The sequence below is a fragment of the Engystomops pustulosus genome, chromosome 3 (genome assembly GCF_040894005.1).
Source record: "Engystomops pustulosus chromosome 3, aEngPut4.maternal, whole genome shotgun sequence".
In the NCBI taxonomy this organism is placed as follows: domain Eukaryota; kingdom Metazoa; phylum Chordata; class Amphibia; order Anura; family Leptodactylidae; genus Engystomops; species Engystomops pustulosus.
Genome location: NC_092413.1, coordinates 98,526,929 through 98,548,880, shown reverse-complemented (window position 1 = coordinate 98,548,880; position 21,952 = coordinate 98,526,929). Strand labels below are relative to the sequence as shown.

General features: G+C 39.7%; 1 protein-coding gene across 22 annotated transcripts in view; it reads right to left on the bottom strand.

The window, feature by feature from the left end:
* Positions 1-21,952, bottom strand: part of PTPRK (protein tyrosine phosphatase receptor type K) — a 233,579-nt gene that overhangs the window by 67,010 nt on the left and 144,617 nt on the right. For all 22 annotated transcript variants that reach the window (XM_072141567.1, XM_072141570.1, XM_072141572.1 and 19 more), the window contains exons 8-13: positions 21,188-21,490; positions 18,202-18,311; positions 17,586-17,787; positions 16,226-16,331; positions 10,901-11,174; positions 7,783-7,819 (exon numbers count right to left, since the gene is read on the bottom strand). In XM_072141567.1, coding sequence (XP_071997668.1) covers positions 7,783-7,819; positions 10,901-11,174; positions 16,226-16,331; positions 17,586-17,787; positions 18,202-18,311; positions 21,188-21,490 — 1,032 coding nt within the window. The remainder of the gene's footprint in view (positions 1-7,782; positions 7,820-10,900; positions 11,175-16,225; positions 16,332-17,585; positions 17,788-18,201; positions 18,312-21,187; positions 21,491-21,952) is intronic.

Below are 21,952 nucleotides of genomic sequence, written 5' to 3'. Positions count from 1 at the left end.
TATGGTTACAGGACAAAGATGAATTCATCCAATCTTTTATGAGAAATTATTTTAATGATAAAGGATCTATTAAATGTTGAAGAGAGTTCCTGACCCCGGCTCTTTCTTGATTAATGATAAACGATACCAGCGACAAGAAAGGTTAGAGATCATCTTAAGGACTTGATGAAATTTGCATCTCTTCTGTGTGACATGACGGCTTAAACATCAGTTGGATTTCTGATTGCGGTCTTCTACTCAAAAAAAAAAAAGTGAAAAAAATTCCAGAGTACCTGTGAAGGTATAAGTGAGTAATCCAACAGAAGTGCACACAGGCATCATGGGACCTAATAAATATGTGCCACATCACACTTTTCACCACAGCAATGCCCATTTCTATCCCAAAGGTCAAGGCAATTCACATTACGACTGGAATAGGATTCTCTTCACTCTCCCTCTTAGCAAAGGCAGAAAGTACAGACCGGGTGCAATGATGAGCAAATATTATTTACTATTTAGAATTTGCAACCAATTTTTCTACATCATATAAATCATCTGCAACGGCCTTCTTCAAGTCTACTACTACTCTTCCAAAAAGATTGCAGGGTGTTGATGCCTGTACATAGTGACTTGGGGTCGAAAGAATATCACAAGGCCAGTCTTTAGTAGAGGCACAGCCTAACTGAATGCCTGAATGTTTGTTCACTTGAATAATGGACTGCATTTCACGTACTGCAGGTTCACATTTTAAGGTCTTGCCTAGTAGTTTGCCCAAATGATTTTGAAAAGTCAGGACAGGGTGGAGCTCAGCAAAGAAGTGAGCGTGGACGTGTACCAAAGGTGCCTAAGGAGCATTAAGAGCTCGATTTACATTTGTCTTCTGAAAGACAACTTGTTTCCAGTACAGCATGACAGGGTTATTTATGACCTCACAAGTTTATATAAAAAGTACAGAAAAATATACCACTATACAAAACAGAAAAATCTGAATTTTATATAAACTACAAAGAGACTCTATATATCTAAATAATATACAGTAAGTGCAATGTTTCATACAACTGATATTCAACTTAATATGACCAAACCCTTATTTACACTTTATATTTAGGAATATAGGTCACTATATTAAGCATTGACTAAAATCTATTGCGACGTAGTGAATGCTGATTTGAATTGCATACGACAGAGTGAACAACTCAGGATTGAAGAACAATGATCAAACAGACACCCTTCACAGTGACAGTGACTGCTATCCTATTTCTTGTAAGAAGTTAGAGGCTTAGCAACAACTTTATTACATTCCTGTATTATAGATAAAGGCTAAAGGCCCTGCAGTAGCATGCAGGAAGAGGTATTACAATGAAAAAAAAAAGTAAGCAAAAAAATAAATAGATTGAAAACAAAAGCCAGCATTAACCCCTTAAGGACGGAGGGTTTTCCGGCTCATTTCTCGCTCTCCAACTTCAAAAATCCATAACTTTTCCATTTTTCCGTGTACAGACCTGTGTGAGGGCTTATTTTGTGCGTAACAAATTTTACTTTCCCGTAATGTTATTTATTTTAACATGCCGTGTACTGCGAAGCTGAAAAAAAATTCCAAATGTGGAAAAATTGAAAAAAAAACGCACGTGCGTCACGTTCTTGTGGGCTCAGTTTTTACAACTTTCACTCTTCGCTCCAAATAATATGCATACTTTATTCTTTGGTTCAGTGCGATCGCGGTGATACCAAATTTATATAGGTTTTATTGTGTTTTAATACATTTTCAAAAATTAAACGAATGTGTACAAAAAAGAAAAAAATTTTTTTGCCATCTTCTGACGCTAATAACTTTTTCATACTTTGGCGCACAGAGATGTGTGAGGGGTCATTTTTTGCGAAATGAGGCGACGTTTTCATTGCTACCATTTTGAGGTCTGTGCGACATTTTGATCATTTTTTATTTCATTTTTTATGTTATGTAAAAAGGTGTAAAAGTCGCATTTCGGACATTTGGGCGCCATTTCCCGCCTCGGAGGTCACCGCCGGCCGTAACCGTTTTTATATTTTGATAGATCGGGCATTTTGGGACGCGGCGATACCTAATATGTTTGTGATTTTTACTGTTTATTATGTTTTATATCCGTTCTAGGGAAAGGGGGGTGATTTGAACTTTTAATATTTTATTAATTTTTTTTATTTTTTAAACTTTTTTTTTTATTTTTTTTTTCACTATCTTTTAGACCATCTAGGGTACATTAACCCTAGATGGTCAGATCGCTGCTACCATATACTGCAATACTTCTGTATTGCAATATATGGCATTTTTGCAGCACATTCATTACAATGAGCCACTGGCTCATTGTAACGAATCTGCAGCTGCCAGATAGCCTCGTGTCAAAAGAAGACACGAGGCTACCATGGCAACCGATCGCCGCCCCCCGATGACGTTCGGGGGCGTGGCGATCGGAAAAAAGATGGCGGTGCCCACGCGCCGCCGTCTTTTAAACGCCGCCGGCGACTTTGCCGGCGGCGTTGAAGGGGTTAATAGCCGCGATCGGTGCAAGCACCGACCGCGGTTATTAGCGGTGGGGGTTTTGTGCAATATGCAAAAACCCCCACCTCTGTATGAAGAGGACTCAGCCCGTGAGCCCTCTTCATACATCCCTTATACCTCTGCGCCGTAGAGCTACGGCGCAGAGCGTTAAGGGGTTAAAGACAATGAACGTATGTAGAACAACTGACTGCCTAACAAAATATAATGGATTATTAAAGACGTGGATTCCCCAGGGTTGACATCCCATGGAAGGAATTGCTGCCGTTATACTCAAATTACTATTTCATATCTTTCAGCATAGATTTTAATTTTTTAAGTGTTTTGCTCACTAACCTATTACGGATCAATAAATGCCATTTTTCTTTATAGATACTCATGCAGATACTGCCAATTATCACTGAAATCCGGTCCATCTGTGGTGGGCACGATTTTAAATGGCTTTTTACCTGGCCATATGTTTTAGTAACACCATATTTGTATTTGCAATAACTAAATGTCCATTATATTCTTTTCTTTTGTCGACTTAGTGGTTCGCATATTTTATAATTCTTGACATGTGACCCTGCCCCACAAAATAAACTGTCCGCAATCCAATAATGAAGCTTATTCTTGATTATAATAACTTCAATTTCAAATTTTGCTCTAAGAAGTTTAAAGGAAATCTACCACAAAAATCAAGTGCAATCCCCCCCCCACCACCGGGGCCTAGCCTTTTCTTGGGGCAAGGAGGCAGCCGGGACCCAGAATACCGGAGGAGTGGCTGGCAGTTGCAGGCTAGGCATGCTGATGTCACAGTGCTTGGTATGGGGACCGGAGGGCTGTCCTACAGCCTGGCAGGTCTCCAGCAGGTGGTGTATGCAAGAAAATGATGAGGCTGATGTACTTGAATTTCCCTGGGCCAACCCCTTTTATGTCCGTAGTATGAGTCCCTTGGTAAGAATGGGGCTCCCTTGGAGTTAGACTTATTTTGGGAACAGATGGAGGCAAATTTGTGCAAAAATAACTCATGGTTCTTTATTCGAACAACTGCAGGCAACAAGCCAAACGATCTGGTTACAGATGCCGGATTGTTGGAGATTCCGGATTACTGGAGTGGTCATGGATTGATCCTCAGGAGCAGATTCACCGGCCTTGTAATAGGTGCAGGCTGGGATGTAGCTGTGTCCAGATATGGAAGCTGCAGCTTTGTCCTGGGTGTTCTGTGTGTGGCACTGGAGGCGTGTCACACTATCTCTCTGGTCACTGACAGTCTGTGCTCTATATTGAGAGCTGAGGCCTAGAAGACCTGTAGCAAGAACATGTGCTCTAAGAAGTGTGTTCTCTCTAAGAGAGCAGGGTTCCAAGAGGTGCTCCTCAGTCAGGAGCTGGGTACTAAGAGGCCTTGCCACTTCCTGTCCAGGGCTTTGGTTATTCCCTGATCAGGTGGTGGCTCACTCTCCAATCACACTCCAGTTCACATAAAGGAATAGAATTGAATAATAATTTTAGTATAGTTAACTCTTGCCTGTTCAGGCAGGATCTACTGCTGTTAACCCCTGATGACCAGGTCTAGAACCTTACTGGAGGGTTCGCATCTCCCTCTGTCAGCTTCTAACCTTTAAAGGGCACTGTTCGCAACTACCTCTCTCACCAAGTATTGGCAGGGGTGTTGTACAAGCCTGGATAAACCAGGGAAACTTACTCATCGATACAGGCACCAAGACTGTGGTAATCTTCATATATTTGTTATCAATGGCTTCCTTCCTTCTAAAAAAAAACATTTTAAATTATGATAATTAGGTCATCTGGCTTTACAAGCTGTTACACGGTTTCACCCTCACCACTGCTTCCTTAGTACTGAGAAGTGATGTAGGAAGGAAGAGCTCACTGCACAAGTGCTGAGGAAGTAGGGGGGAGGGTGAAACCAGATAACAGATCACTACAGTAGCCCCTGGAGCTCAAACATTATTTTAAAAGTTGATTTTAGAAGGAAGAAGGCCATGAATAATTATAAGAAGATTACCACAATCACAGTGCTTGGATCTATGAGGAAGTGTCTCTGGTTTATCATGATGGATTTTGATGGCAGATTTCCTTTCAAGCTAGCAGGGGAAGTGATAACTTGACATTGTTCCTGCTGGCATCAGAACCAAATATAGCAGCTCAATGTTGGAGCAGGGAGTTGAAGCCTCCCTGCTTCACTATTGTATTCCCCTGGCTCACTAAGTAGGGGGACACACCTCTGTTCATCTGAATCTAGGGCTGATTTTACAAGTAGGCCAATGGCTATTTCTTTGACCCAAATGACTAGCTATTGGGTAACATCTGAAATGCATTGCACTAATCAGACAGTAATGCTATAAAGAATTGAATCAGTAAAATTTACAACAGTAAAGCAAGGTGTGAACCCAGCCTCATGGAAATATACCCAGTCTCAATTGATATATGAAAATATATGCAGAAGTATGTGCCGATTTCCCTAATGGGCACAGGTGCCCACCAAACAGTTAAATGAGCATTATTTATTTAGACTACATGTTCAATCAAATGGATCATTTACATGGAAGACCTGAAATGAGGAGCTGCTCTGTGCATATGTAGCCCTAAACCACAGGTAGATAAAAGGCAGCGGCGAACTGAGCTCTAATTGCATCCTGGCATGTGCAGCTATTGACTTTTGAAGAATATTCCCACACACTTAATTAGACCAGAAATGATTTGAAGAAACATGTACTATAGTAGGGGGTAGTCAGATGTGCACGGATTCTATATACTACCTTCAGGTTTCTAGTTCAGAAAATAAGAAATAGAGTGATACTAAGATAATGAATGCAGCTATAATGCCTTACAGGGAAAAATTCATTTCTGCACTCATGAAGGTTGCTTCCCTCCTTTGGAAATCTGCTCCAATTCTCAGTTGTGTACTTTAGTCAAGTCTTTACATTTTTTCAGTAGCGGAACCCAAGTGTAGATACCTCCCCCCCTCCCTCTAACACAACATGCACCATCAGGATGCAGACCCGTAAAGAGAAAGATGTATTGATGAGAATAAATAGTCCACACAGTAACAACTACTGTCTGTGATAAAGAACATACATTTTTTCAACCAACAGACTACATTAAAAAAATAAAACATTTAGAATGATTAGACAGACGCAGACAGTTTGTACAGACTCTGCACCATTTTCTGTAAATCTGACATGTATCGCTTTCTATGGTTATAACTTTTGAACACTTAACTTAGCAACCTGATTTTGAGACTTTTTTGTAGCATTTCCTGTATGTGGTTAGTTTTGGTTAATGTGTTTTGTATTTGTTTATACATTTCAAAAAAATCATCTCCTCTTCAGATATATAGTAACCAATTTGGGAAATAAAACTAACTTTTACGACGTTCATTGTGCGGGTTCGTTACAGACACGATATGTGAAGTGTGCATGGTGATTTTCACTTTTATTTCCTTTATATATAACATTTATATGTAAAAGGGGCTTAGGGGAATCTTTATTAATTTGTTTATTTTTAAAAAATTAAACATTTTTATTATTAGCATTCTTATCTTTTTTTTTTTTTCCACGGGATATGAACAAGCAGTCGTCTGATTGCTTGTTCATCAAAATATCCTGCAATACATCAGTATTGCAGGGTATTAGAACTGTCACCTTATGCAGATGCATAGGCTGGCACACAGCCTATAAGATCCTGTCTGTCTGACTGCCTCTAGGGCAACTTTGGGGTCCAATAAGATGCTATCAGCACCTCTTGAGACGGTTTTAAGCCATTTAAATACCGTGGTTACACTGAACGGGCCATTCAACAGGTTAACAGACGTGAACAGAGCTCGCTCAGACAGTGGGTGTAACATGGGGATGTCAGCCATCAGCTAAACACAAGAGCTGAACCATCATCAGGACAGCACCTTAAATGTACGGTGCTGAGTGGGAAGGGGTTAAGAAATCAAGCCACTGTTACACTCGGCTCCTCAGTCTTCTATTTCCTGTGACACCAGGCAGAGACGCATCCACGTGATCTACCGGCCGGTGCATAGACACGTCTCTGCCGGCTAATACAGCATAGAGAAAACAGAAGAGGAGCTTTGGCGAGTATTGGGAACCGCGCAAGCATTGTGACGCCGGAGGGTGAGTATGCAATTTTTTTTTTTTACTGATTCGAATTTAAGCCGAGATGAGGTTCTTCAGGACATTTTTTGTGCTGAAAAACTCGGCTTATACATGAGTTGATTCGGTAAATTGTTCTGGCACCTTTTTTTTTTTTTTTTTTTTTTTTTTATTACGTTGCTATATAAAAAAAAAAGTATTATTTCTGTATCTGTTTTTGTCACATTCATAAGTTCTGCAAAAAAAAAAAAAAAAAAAGATTAACACCTTGTTCCCCAGCATCATCTGATAAAACTAGTGACTGGATATGGATGCCATCCATGTGCTACTTCTCTTTTGGGTGGACCCATTGACTTCTATTGAAGTTTGTTGACCATAAATGAAAAAAGGGCACATGCTCCAATTTATTTTCCAGCGGAAAATAAATTGTGGGGAAAAAACAACAACATGCCAATGAGCATATAGACAATAAAGGTTTAGTTTGCTATTCATCGATATCACGGATAGGATACTAAAAAAAACAAACAATGTGCCAATGTGCCTTTACTTAAGTCTCTGCTGTTTTTAACTCTGATCTATTATGCTGATGACAGGCTGCTAATATGTTGTATTGCCGTGTGAGTAGCGAAATATATCTCAGGGGAGAAGGGGTTACAACCATTGTTGGATATCATTGGCAACCAGAGGAATTTTAAAGGGAGCTTGGTATGGCAATGGACTGAGGCAAACACAACAAGAACAGTAAACCTATACACAAGAAATTTACTCTTTAAACATTTTAATTGCTTAATGTTTCTAATAAGTTATTTCAGCTTTTAACTGCAAAATAGTATACAAAAAGTATACTCAAAAAATACTCTGAAAAGCTTATTTTCCTTGCTTTAGCAGAGGAACTTTTAAAAAAAACAGGATATTATCTGTGAGTAATGTTACAGCGTTATTCAAATTCTCCAGCTGTTCCCAAGAACAGGACCATGCAGAGCATACATTTTAGAAATAAATTTATCATCTCTCCTAAATTCTGTTTTCATCCCTCAATGAGACTGTAAAAGTCTAAAACAAGCACATGACCATCAAAGTGAGGACATACAAGTTGGTTACAATCCATCAGTTTACAGCCTACATAGTAGAGACCAAATAGTCACTGACAAGCAGGTGACCTATGCTTACCTTTGGTTGCAATCCGCACACACTGAGTCTTCGTTTCCTAATGAAAGAAAAAACAAAGCATCACTGCGCCTGTGTCTTATTTTACATATTAAGCAATACAAGAATGTACAAATTGTACGTTGGTATTTTATGCGGACATGTCTCTTCTGCAAAAATAGAAAAGTTCGAGGTCTTGGCGAAAAAAAAAAAAAACCTTTCCCATTTCTACATTTACCAGCACAGCTTTGTTCTTGACATTAAGTGAATAAGTAAGCCAAGGTGAGCCACCTAAAACTCTATCCTAGAAGAACACTTCTCCAAAAAGGTCTGCTTTAGTCAATACTTTTTTATTTATTTCTAATAAAATTCTACAGTGTTTCTCTCTCATAGATTCTATGTTGTGTTTATCTTCTGCTATTAAGTAGGTGATTAGTGAATGTTATCAGTTACAGGTTTTCCCCAGCACACACGGATCCATCCAGTGCTAGTGGAGTGGGGCTACGTTCAAACATTGATTTACTCCGTAAACGGTTTCTATTTATTGCCAAAAATTTGCAGAAAAAGGACAATACAGACATTTACATTTTTACTTTAAAAAAATACAACAATATCGGCCAGGCCAATGTAAAGAGATCACATTGCATGACCTAGTTTTTAGACAGTTGCACATGTATTGTAGCCTTTACATGCGGAGGTGAAGTCAAACATTATAGGCAATATAGTAGAATATGAAGCATGTCATTTTATGTCAATATGAACATTTCTATCGCATACTTTAGCCATGTTGGTTATAAACCAATGAAAAAGGTTTATTCCTACGATATAGACTAGTCTTGATATAACCTGAATTAACATTCCCAGTCTAGTGAGAAATATTAAATAGCAGCATGCAGGCGCATAATCATTTACATTTTCATTTTGACCTACATTACTAAAAGGCTGAAGAGTGTACAAAAATAATAATTTCACAGATCTCAAGACCCTAAACAGAAAAAAAAAATATCAAAAACTTCAATTTCCATTTGGTTGTAAACATCCAGTTAGAGATCCCAGCCATCAATCTTGTGGCACATCCCTGCAATTTCAAATAATCCCCAGACACCTGGCATGGTGACTCTATAACAAGGATGCTGTGATCTTCAGGAGAACCCTACTTATCTAGAGGAAGATTCTCAAATTGGATTTTAAAGCATCTTGTGTTATTGCACTTCGTGCTGTGCTTTTCTCTTATTCACTTTAAACAAGGAAATCATTCACGGATAGAAGCTATGGCTTCAGACTTGCAGCTTTTCATCCATTTAGCCCTATGTCTTCTCCCACCACCCCCTCTCAATTCTCACAATAGCCAGCAAGCAAGAATGCAAGAAAACAAGCACGTAATGTGGTAGCCAAAACTATTTACTACAGGGAACATATATTTCTCATTATTCTACAGTTAATAGGAAAATCAAACAGAACGTGAGAAATATATGATTATTATACTTCACTGAAAAAACTTCTATATCTCTATAAATGCACATAAACCGGGATGTCCCTGAATGTCCAGTCAGCAACATAAATTATGCTTGTCAAAACCAACTATGGATTCTTGGATTCTTAACAGCTGTTTTTCTCTGTGTTACTTTTAAGCTTTGCTCCATTGGGAAAAGCTCAAGGTAGGTGATCAGAGTTTAGCTACAGGTTTCTTCAGGTGCAATGCTGTGCACCATAAACATACCAAACTTGTTACAAGGTGAAGGGTTTCAGAACCGTTTTAAAAAAAAGTTTTAATAAATCTCTGATAATTTGTTACAGTAACTTGAGAGATAGTTTTAGCACAGCTGGAGAGAGCCTTTGACACCAATTCCAATGATACCTGTATCATGCTGCTAGCTTTTTCCTAGCCTTAGATACATCATGGAATATCTATCGTCCCTTCTTATAAAATTATATTCAGCTATTCCTGAACTGAGGAGCAACAAGTTTATGAACTATTATTAGAGTTAGCGTCAAATTAATTTTCTTACATTTTCAAATGCCATGTTTCTATGTATAGAGCAAGGACAGGTCAAATGTATCATTCTAAAAGGGTTATTTCATCATCTTTTCCACATCTATAAACCTGATCTCATGATATAAAATAACCGCTAGTGCTCCTAAAATATTTAATCTCATTGAAAGTATAAACAATTGTTGATTCAAAGATGATGGTCTTCAAACTTTTCCTTTAACACTTTGACGTAAATAAAGCTGCCTATACCTTAAATAGCAAAGAAATACTTTCAAGATCATTTCCCATCTCCTTTAGGTCTTCAGATGTTGTGAGCCAAAACATGGTGAGGTCACTATAAAGAACAAGTCTTTCCAATTTAACTTACCTCGATAGGCACTTTCACCTGTTCATGCACCATGTTTGACTACTAGTCTTGGCTCACAATAACTAAAGGAAATAACTGAAGAACAAGCAGAGATAAGAACTGGGCCTTACTTCTATGGTTTAGTGTGGTGGTTGATCTAACAATATCGTGAAGGGAGGTCTGGCGGGAACTATCTTACATGGGGGCAATCCCTCTGTTCGATACACAGCAAGTCCTACTTCAAGTTGAGGACCAGGATTCACAGGAGAAGACTATGTGGTGGTGCTCAGTCAACCAGCATAATAATCCATAGTAAAAGTGTAGAGAAAAGTAACGGCACTCTCCCACTCGATCCGAAAGCTAAGTCGTCCTCTATTACAAACGAACCGTTACTCTTCTCTACACTTTTATTGTGGTTTGATCTAATTAACTTTATACCATTAATTTGCAAGTCACATGAAAGTCCCAACCTCAGAAATGCACCTTCTGCTGTTTTTGGCTTTAATACATCCAGAGATGTCTGTAGTAAAACAACTTGATCTTTAATCTACATGATAAGCTGTAGTTAGGGTTTTTCTTTGGTTATAGGGACATGGTAAGTAGATTTTACCACACAAAACTACTACTTAGGTATGGCAAGATATATACTTTCTAGCATTCCATTAGTCACCAACATTTATTGCTGCACACATGTAAATTACGCAACATTCCTGGTATCCTGAGACAGATAATAATACTTGGTTTCCAATCATAACACAAGCAGAAGATCGTAAGAAAAGTTCAAATTAATCATGAAAGCTTACCTTCTCAACACTGCTTACAGCCTGAAAATAGATGTTATAGCCTTTACGAGGAGCTAAAGGTGGGTTCCAAAATCCCTGGTAAGTTCTATTGTCGCCAACAGTAAATGGGGCAGCTTCAGGAAGGTTAGAAGGGGGCAACTCAGCTGCATAGTAGTATGGAGAACTTCCACTGCCAGCATTGTTATAGGCAACTGGAACCTGATAACATTCCATTCCTCCAGTCTCCCTCTTTGTCCGATGGGGGTGTAACTCTTCTACTACAACCTGGTATGCACTAGATGAAAAGAGATAACATTAATTTACCACTGCCATCGGTGAAGTATATGGTAACAAATTCTTCAGTAAATAACAGGATGTACAGATTCACATAGAATTAAAAAAAAAAAAGTTTATAACATATTACACGTCGTAAAACTTTCTTACATGCTAGTAACCAAAACCTCCTCGTCACCTGGGAATAAAGCAAACAAACCCTAAACAAATCTAAACTTTCTATCCAAAAAGCACTTATGAGATTAAACCTTTGGCTTTAGTTGTGGGCAACTTCAAGCACGCTCAAAAATATGCATCCGAGTGCCATATATTCTGTGTCTACACAAGTTCTACATCACAGATTTGGCACGGTTATAATTTTTTACATTTTTAGAATGTATGGTTGCACAATATGCTAAAAGATCATATCAAAACTTTTAGAAACTGACTAACTTTCAAACATGCATGAAAGATGGAGTAATTCATTTGCTGTGCATAGTCTCTGGAAAATACCTGTGCAGAAAACTGAGTGCAATGAAAATAAAAAGAAATGCAAAAAATGTTCATTTCCTATTCTGCATTATACAAAACATTCTAAGGCTCAGTTCACAACTGCATCGGAGGGTTTCCATGCGTTCCTCATTGACTTCAATGTACGGAAGTATATCTTGCTTCCATTATTAATAGCTAATTTATTAGCTGCGCAAATTTTTCTATAGGACTCAATTATTGAACGCAAGTTGGGTATAAAAAGGGGTTACAGTGCAGAAATTGCTAAACAGATGCACCAAACATCTGATAGAACAAAACACCATTTAGAGATTGCTTGGTATTCATGAAGCCTCACAACCTCAGAGCAACCGGCATTTACGGAGGACTCATAGCGATTTAAGCTTTTGATTTTTTTTACACACTTTTTGTGAGCATTTCCCTTTGAAATGATATTATGAAGAGGCTTAAACCCAAGGCTGACCATAATGACTGGCTGTTGGCTTTGCTTTAGGCTCCAATTTGCAGTTGTCATATCATCAGAGACAGAAAGAGCTGACAGGCATCCCCACCTCCTGACCTTGCTGCAGCTTCCTCGCTATCTTGGCTTGGAGCTATACAGATCCAAACTCTAAGTGACATCTTGTAATTCAAGCACAGATGGACAGAAATCTGTCCACTGTACTAAAATAGACTGCCTTGCATCTTTACAGTTGTTGAAGACAAGATACTTGCAAATGTTTCAAACAGATGGTACATAACCTGCATTGTCTATTACTTTACAAAAACCACTAAACAAACTTTCTGACCACTGTCACATTTTATTTAGTTCTTAATAGTAGCAACTGAAACTGTCTTTTACAGGGGTAGGCCACAAGCAGGGCCACAAGCAGGGATAGATGACATAGAAAGCCAAATGTATGGCCAATCTTTAATAGAGGTCCAGACCTGAACACTAAGCCCAGGAATCTATGATTAAAGTAAACAAGAAACATAATAGCCCTGTTAGGAACTCTGCGGCATCCTTGATCTTGACTAACAAATCCAGCAGAAAAAAAAGATGAGCTGCTCAGGTCCATTCTGGCAGACGGATGGACAGAGCAGCACAGAGTAACAAGGGGGAGTGATCCTGACCCATCTTGTGCCCTACAGCAGACAGGGCATGAAAGCCAGAAGGAGGAGAACATAGCTAAGGTCTTGGGTTATACAAAGGAGATTGCTTTATACAAGTCTCATTTTGAATCCATACGATGCAAAAAAGAAAGGATAAAGATATGCTGAATCAATTGCCTGTGCTAACTAAACGTGTTTCATAGAAGAATGCATAAATGCTTTTATAATATATTTGAACATTAGAAAAGTGCTGAACAAGGTATTACTTGGGGCTTTTGTGGGTAATACAGGTAATAGGTTCCACTTTAACATGGATGTGCATTTTGTGTGTTTAGTGTTCCTTTATAGCAGGGGTAGGGAACCTATGGCTCGGCTATGGCTCTCTAAGACAGATCTTTAATAAATAGTGATGGCTGCTGTGTGTCTCTTAGACTGATCACTGGACACAGGCAGCGATGCTACCGCTGCCTATGTCCTTTGTACGACCCAGGTACCATCAGGGCCATTGTCTAAGCCTGGGTCAAAGAGAAGAGCGTGGGAGCAATGAAGAGCTGGCTGCAGGGAGCACTGGGAAGTGTATATTCATATTATTTTTCCAGTGGCTACCTATCTACTTGGGGGCATGTGCTGTGGCTACCTATATACTGGGGAGCATGGGCTAGGGCTACCTATTTACTTGGGGGCATGTGCAGTGGCTACTTATTTACTGGGAGTATGTGCTGTAGCTACTGGGGGTATGTGCTGGGACTACCTATCTACTGGGAGGAATGTGGTGTCAGGATATGGAGTAGTGAACCCCCCTGGACCATTGCGGATGATGATGTAAGCAGACACCTGGGACTGGAATCTAAGTGGCACCCGGTCTTCACCAGAGCCCCCCGCAAAGCGGGATGGCCTTGCTGCAGTGTGGTACCACCAGGTCGTTCCACAGGCGCGACTTGTCCACGGTGGCAGCCAAGGTCGAGGTATAGGATCACTAGCCAGTCTCGTGGTCAGGAACAGGCAGACGGTCAAGACAGGTGGCAATAATGCAAGGACGGAGGAATGGGGGAAGAGCTGTCAGCGAAGGAGCAGAATCAGGAACAGGTCCGGGGTCACAACGGGAGGTCAACAGTTGGAAAGAATGCACTGTGGAAAGCTTTCTTATAGGCATGAAGCACCAAGATCCGGCAGGGTATGCTGGGAGATGCCGGTCTTTCTAGGAACCCGGGAAGTGGGTAGTGCCAGTCAGCGGCACACTGGCCCTTTGAATCTGCGAGTGCCGGAGCGTGCGTTGGCCAGCCGGGACGGCTGTGATCCGAGACGTAGATCGTAGGGCACCCGTGACACTGAGACTACCTATCTACTGGGGGGCATGTGCATATTGTACGGCTCTTATGAAATAACATTTTAAAATATGTGGTGTTCATGGCTCTCTCAGGAAAAAAGGTTCCTGACCCCAGCTTTATAGTATTATATCTTTCTGTCACTACACCAATAAAGGCTCATAGATAAAGGAGTCTGATGAAGTGTCTAATGACATAACTCTCAAAAGACAGTCCCTGGAGAACCTTATCTCCTCAGCAAGATCAATCTTCAGGGGAAATATTCTCTAGTTTTAAGTAAACCATTAGTCTCATCTGTATGAGGTGAATGCAACTCTGCTTTCATAAACACTGCAGGAGAAAGAGCAGAATCAAGGCATAGATAAGTTGTTTTACCTAGAGTGGTTGCCCAAGAGCAACTAAAAAAGCGAGGTGGCCAGTGGTGGGCTGCATAAAAAAATAAAGCTGTAGCTCGTCTGTCGCTCTTGGTGACCTGTGCCATGGTCTCTTTTTGCCAACAGGGCATGGAAGCTCTGGGCGTGGCAAGGCAATGGCTAGAGACAGGTTCCAATAACCAATAATGCTTGGTTAATGATGGAAATGCCTTTGCCAGCATTCTAAATCATTTCAGTAGTTTATAATATGTAAAATATTATTTTACATTTCAGAGGTTCCTACCAGCAGTGTGTGGCAAGTCCCGGGGAGGGGGTTGGGATAGGGGGCAGTTGCAGCAGCCGGTATGTGATATAGTCACCTTATGCATTCTTCCTCTCCTCCACACCATCCCCCTCGTCTGCCCAACGCACATCAAGGGAAGTGGGGAGGGGTGAGGGAGCTGCATGAGGGGAGACTGACACAGGGACACTTGCTTGAAAATGGCTCTATTGAAGAGCTGATATGTTGCACCTTTTTCCACAGGTGAATAAAACAGCATCATATTTCAAGGAGTGCTGCCTCTGCTTCTTTCTGGACTTTCACCTATTACATCCCCACGGATCAGGATTGTTGGAGGCTTACGACCAAACTGGGTTTTGATCCGTTGTATTCGTTGTGCTGCTCCACACCATTTTCCTCATCTATATAACCTTGATGCTTGTACAAAGTGTCAAAGTTGATCATTTCACTTAACTGTGTACAACAGCAGCTTACACGCACAGCTTAGAGGAAAACAATGAGATAGGACATGCATGACCTCATCCCTGCTCGGTGTATGCACTCAGGTAAAAAAGCAATCCTACCTGGGAATGGCTGCAGTACATGGTCTGTACTAAGTGAATAGCATTGGGTACACTGAGCTCCTTTTCAGTATAGAGTACAGCAGCCTACGCCTTCACTTATTCACTGAAAGTCAGTCATTATTCCCAGAGTGGCGCTTATTACCAAGTATTCACTCTGACAATATGTACTTTCCTCAGACAAGCAGTGTAGCGAAAACAAAGCCCAATAAATATAATTAAAGACTGCAGGCCTGCGTTTTCCCCATAACTTCCTCCAAGTCATTTCAGCAATTTCACTGGTGCTGTCTGAGTAGCGTAGATGACTTGCACAGGATGAGTTGTGTGCCTTTATACAATGTGCTGATAACCCTAAAACTACCATGACAGATGCACAAATCCCTGGCACTGAAAGTAATAGCACTGAATCAAATGTGACTACTCAAGCCCACATATACACACACAACAAAGTACCTCCTTCTGTCTACACATGAAGCGCATCCCTAATTCAGCTGCACATTGCTTCCAGCTAAAGGCATCAAAATTTAATAATCAATGTAGCTCAGCTTCTTCAAACCACAGAGGAGGAAAATGAATCCCATAATTGACAGAGACAGAACAGACTTGTAAAGTTCCAGGAAACCTTGTCACATCTACAATTACAGATTTCAGTAATGAGCCTCCTATTAAGCTACCAACTCTTGGCACAAAGAGAGGGAGAACCCTTCACCCAGTGAAAATCTGCCCAACACGTCTGTCAAAAACAGCACCACAGGAAAGGGAAAGATGTACACTGCAGAAAGCTGGACCGGACTGGGAGGAGGCAGGTTTTATTTTTTCTGTATACACTAGATTGTTAGATAGCATTTTCATTATATGATTAATAATACAATATGTTACAGTATAATGCTACTTTAGATTCAGTGCAGAGATTTTGATGAGCTTGTTCATACCTGATAGGAGCGCCTTTTGCCTGCGCTGGCCTAAGCAGTACGGTGATGGTGGTGGCAGTTTCATTGAGAGAAGCATCAACACCTTCATAATCAGGTAATGTAGGAGCTGTGGAGACATCAAGGCAAGAAAAAAAAATAGAAAATTATATTCAAATAAGCATGACAAAAACACAGAATAACCAGCAATTACTTACTATCTACCGGACAGAGTTACAAAACTAGTGCCGTTAAAACAGCTCCCATGCATCAAGTTCTTGAAATGTACATGGTGGAACCTCAATGTACCACACTTGTTTTCTCAAGCACATTCAATAAATCCCATTTATTGGACTGAGATGTGGTTAATAAGACTCTCTTAGCATGTTAGTCAAACCATTTTTAATGTACCACATTGTACTAACACTGCTCTGCCATCAACTTCAAGTAATAAATCTCCAGTTCTCCAATGCCAACCTTCTGATGCTCCTATATATTTGTTGGCCATTTGGCGATAACAGGAGTCAGCATGAGTAAATGGACTGGTCTGAGTTATGCAGACCCAACAACTCAGGGAGAAGAATTGAATACATTTCGATCATAAGCAATTGCTATAGAAGCTCACATAGTACTAGATGGGCTAACCTTTGCATCCCAACAGGCATCAATGGATGTCCCTGCAGAGAGCTTTTCCATCATCCTTTTTATTTTGGACTTTTTTTTAATATACAGGCAGTCCCCGGGTTACGTACAAGATAGGGTCCGGAGGTTTGTTCTTAAGTTGAATTTGTATGCAAGTCGAAACTGTATATTTTATAATTGTAGATCCAGACAAAAAAAATTTTGGCCCCAGTGACAATTGGAGTTTATACATTTTTTGCTGTAATGGGACCAAGGATTATCAATAAAGCTTCATTACAGACACCTTACATCTGATTATTGCAATCTAGGACTATAATAAAGCATTCAGAAAGCTTCACCAGAGGTCAGAGGGGTCTGTCTGTAACTATGGGTTGTCTGTAAGTCGGGTGTCCTTAAGTAGGGGACCGCCTGTATACATTTTTTTAGTTATTAATTGCAACTGAAACACACCCCAAGTCTTGGCTCAGTCATCTAGTGACCGTAGTTTGGTCTGTGAACTGACTTTTGCTACCTAATATATGCTACATCATCAACGTTTTTTTTTTTTTTAATCCAGAAGATAGTTATCAGTTTATATGTTATTGCTGATCAATGTATATATTATAATGCCAGTTCCCTGAATTAATGTTATTTCACACAGATAAGTTTGATCATAACAACAACTTAAAATACCAACAAAAACAAAAGCGGAGCTTTGCACCATTATAGTATGTTTTACCAATTAGAATATTGACTGTATTACCTGATATGTTGGTGGTAACATTAATGGCTGTTGCAGGTCCAAATCCCTTTATAGTACTAGCCCTTATAAGAAACTGGTATGTAGTGCCTGGGTGCAGCTGAGAGAATACATGGTGTGTGCTATTCCATAGTTTAGTCACAGTCTGCGGTGGACCTGCCACGGGAACTGCAGGATCAAAGGAACGTATACTGTTGTATTTGACCTGAAAAGAAGGTTAGAAAAAAGTAAGGACAGCTAACTTTACAATCTTAAATATTTCACATATAGCGCTGATGTGGAATCCCCAAACTTTCAATTTTACTTGAATAGTTAAATAGTTAAAATGTACTTGGGTATTTTTTTTCTTTATCCCACCATGTATGGAAAGCAACTATTAAAATTCTGAATAAAGAAGGTTGTAAAAGAAAAGTACTAATGAACCCCGTGCATAGTGATCAGCACAGACGGCTCTGCACCTGTCCGAGGGCTTCACTATTCTCATCACTACTCTGCCCTTCATGATGGTCCAGTAACCTCAAGCTGCTTGGAGCTTGCAAACAACAATCTGTATAACCCAACATGATTAATTACGGCTATTATTTTAAGACAACATTTTAGCAGATGTATGCAATGGTACCTCATATTGAGTGATAATGCCATTTGGCTCTGCTGGCTCCTTCCAATTCAAAAAGATCTTGTCTTCAAATGGCGTGCCCTTCAACGAACTGAATGGGACTAATCCAGGTACTGGAAAAACAAATGTTTATCTTTTAATATTTTTTTAAAAACGCTCATTATTGATCCACTGAAGTACACTAAATAAAACCTTATTTATACTTTGTACATTCTCATCCATAGTATTTTTAGGGTTTATTAAAGAAAAAAATTCCACTTAAATATCAAAGCCACATTGTTGGGAGATACATAGTAAGTATGCAAAGTTCTGATAAAATTACTTTATAATGTCAATGCAGACCCCAAGAAGCACAGTAATGCATTATCTATGGCATGTTGAGAGCCAGCAATCCTTAGAAGAGATTGGACATATTTGTTGGGAGTACTTGGAAACCGTATAATGCTTTATATGCAACTCTAGACATTCCTATTCAGTTAGTGTAATAGGACTAAGTCTTTATGATTTAGTATAAAACAGTTATCAGGTACATGATTACTGCAATGCAATAAATTTAGCTCCTGGAAAAATTATCTGACTGTACTAGAATACTGGCTGTTGAATACAAACCTCCATTATTAAGAATTCCAACTAAATCGGCCCATTACAACTCAGAAACAACACAAAGAATTTTTTATTCTTTAATGGTTTTATCTTTTTTTTTTTTTTTTTTAGAAACAATGTAAGGACATGGTTTCCACCTTGGTTGAAAGCTTGGTATATCTTGAAGTTGTCTTAAACACATTAGTAAAGGTGACAGCTGAGATGAAAGTGTTCCTAAACCAGTGGAGGACATGTGACATGGCTCTCGCTTCAGACAGATGAGCTGTCAGTCGGATCACGGGGTAAAGAGCAGAAAGGCATTGCCTTGTCCTTTCCTTGCTTGACATGTGAGTGTAGAGCAGAAGAGGCCAATGCACGGTGACAGGCAGTGCGTGTCATATGTTGAATAGATTTATCCTGCTATGGGCTCTTCAATCTTGATGGGACTCAATTGGCAGTTTTACGAAAGTGACTGTAAAATCATAATGTACACAGAGAATATTTCCACCATTTACCAGTACTCTATAAGGACAATATAAAAGCACACATGAATACATTTCCTTGTTGTGTATAGTGTTATAAGAAATTTCCAGAGTTCTTGTTTTCCCCAACATGCAGCGGAGCTGACAGTGTAAGGACCTGTGGTTGGTTTAGTGTCCTGAATTTCCCTGACATGTGCTCTTTAAGCACTTGCTTACTGAAAGATTATTAAAAAGGGGAATTTTCCAGGAGATAATCTGGGGAATGTAAAAGAGAAGTTAACTATATTCCTATGACTCTTTCTTGTAATGCAGAGACAACAGTTCCCAGAAAACCTTGCACCACAGGCTGTATGTAGTGAAGTCTTCATCCTAGTCACTCCAGCATGCCATCTTAATTTTTTTCCTCTAGTTCTAACCAATTCCCTCTCCCTTTCTGCCTGCACAATCTCACTATAGAACTGCATTCCTGTCTCCATTCTGTTTCCGTCTGTGTCTGCAAGTCAAGAATAAAGTGACCAAGCTTAAGACAATTTCAGTTGCTGGCTGTAGATCTTTGTCTGCAGTTTGATGTCTGGCTGCCTGAGAAACAGATAACTCCAGATCTTTCTATTCAGCTATGTGATGTAATCCTTTGTGTAAGAAGGCACAGGGAGCAGACAGAGTGCGCTTATCCACCCCACCACCAGCTTCTGTACATCACAGAGGATGTACCAGTCCATTCGGAGCCAGGACTGCCATCACAATAAGTTACAACAGCAGGGCCAAGAGAGGTCATTTGACCAATAAGAGAAGAAAATTTGTAGACATCAGGATAGTACAATGTCTTTCATGTAAGGCATATGCCTCAATTTAGATTTTTGCCTAGAAAAACATCTAGTGAGAGGGCATATTACTTTGCAAAGACATCAATAACAGCCAGATCTGGCACAGCTGAGACTGACTCTTGTGTCAAAATTTACACGATGTCTGTAGTAGCAGGGGATGTTGGGTTTTGGCAGATGCTGATCCGTTCTGCAGTGGGTATAACAAGGCTCAAGTTCCTCTGCAACTGGGGCCAATAAATCAGTTTTGGTTTCAAAAATAATAATAATGTAAAGTCCGGGCTTGACCTGTTTAAGCAGTTTCATCTGGGCCATTGGTACAATAATAAACTGAGGCAGAGTTTTACTGTAGCACAGTCACCAAAGGCAGCAACATTTCACAATTCTCTAACGTGTGAAAAAAAAAAAAAAACCTTGTGCAAGTTTCTCCAAGAGCTGAGATCTCAGGGAAATAAAAGTCTCGGACCACTAAAGGACAAGTGATATTTCACAGATCATGTATTGTAACACATTACCTTGACAGTGTGTAAAGGGCATTTGTTTCATTCTTTCAATGAAGTTAGACATGTTCTTACCCAAAATCTTATGTTAAATCAATTGAACAAACAGAACTTTGTGGGCAGACACATGGAAGTTGTGGGTGCAGATGTAAAGCAGAATGTAAAAGAAACCCAGTATCAGATATGACAGTAAACTCACTGCACTGAGAGTCCAAAAAACTAAGGCACTTATTACATGTTTGAGGCCAATTTTGCCCTTAGGCTACCTGTTCTTCGAGCACAAATAACCTGCAGCATATTGACTTGTGAAGTCTACCACAATGACTGGAAAAATGATCACCTACCTTGTCAGCTCATACATGGGGCCATGAAAACCACAGCCATGTGTCAAATACATGTGGAAATGTGCTAGTTTTTAAAACATCGGCTAGCACAAGGCTTAAAAGCAGCAGTAATGCGCAGGAGGCCTTAGTCATAGTAAACATGCTATTGACTTTTCAAGGAGTGAATAACAAACATGACAAATTAAATGACATATTACATACAGGATGTAAGATTTATTTTTTTTTTTTCAATTTTGTGTATACTAGAATTATGCTCTTACCATCTTCATCTGTTTGGATAATGGTCTCTTCACTTTCCTTCCGACCTTCTGGATTAGTTAATATCATTTTTAAGCTAACATTGGTATAAGGTGGAAGATGATCAACCACATGTTGGGGAGCTTTAGGATCCATGTCCAAGCAATCAGCTTTGTTAAATCCATGGCCTTTGTAGTAGTGATAACAAATGGTAACATTAAAGGTGTGACAACGAGTAATATTATAGCCCAGAGACTCCCAATCAACAGCAATCCGTCTGGATTGAATCTCTGCAATCTTCAAGGTTTTCGGCGTCCTCATTGGTTCTAGAGAAAAAGAAAAAGTAAATGTATGTCATTGACATTTATCGAAAATGTATAGAAGTTTCCTATTTGATAATTGTTTAGTTATCTGGCCTAATCTAGGGCTCATTATATTGTTATTACTAATTAAATTTCCCTTGCCCTGCTGATGCTGTCCAGCAACGCAGACAAGTATATGGTTATTTTGAAAATGGAAATAAGGCAAGAAACAAAAGAACACTGTCAAATATTCTTTAAAGAAAATCTACCATCAAAATCCATAATGATAAACCAGGGACACTCCCTCATAGATCCAGGCACGGTGCCTGTGGCAAACTTCTTACATTTGTTAAGCATGGCCTCCTTCCTTCTAAAACAAACTTTTAAAATTATGATAATGATCCAGAAGGCCTCTAAAGGGTGTTTCCAGAGCCCCGAGGTGATGTCTTTTCACTGGTTGTTGCAATGGTCTCCCCTGCCCTTGCA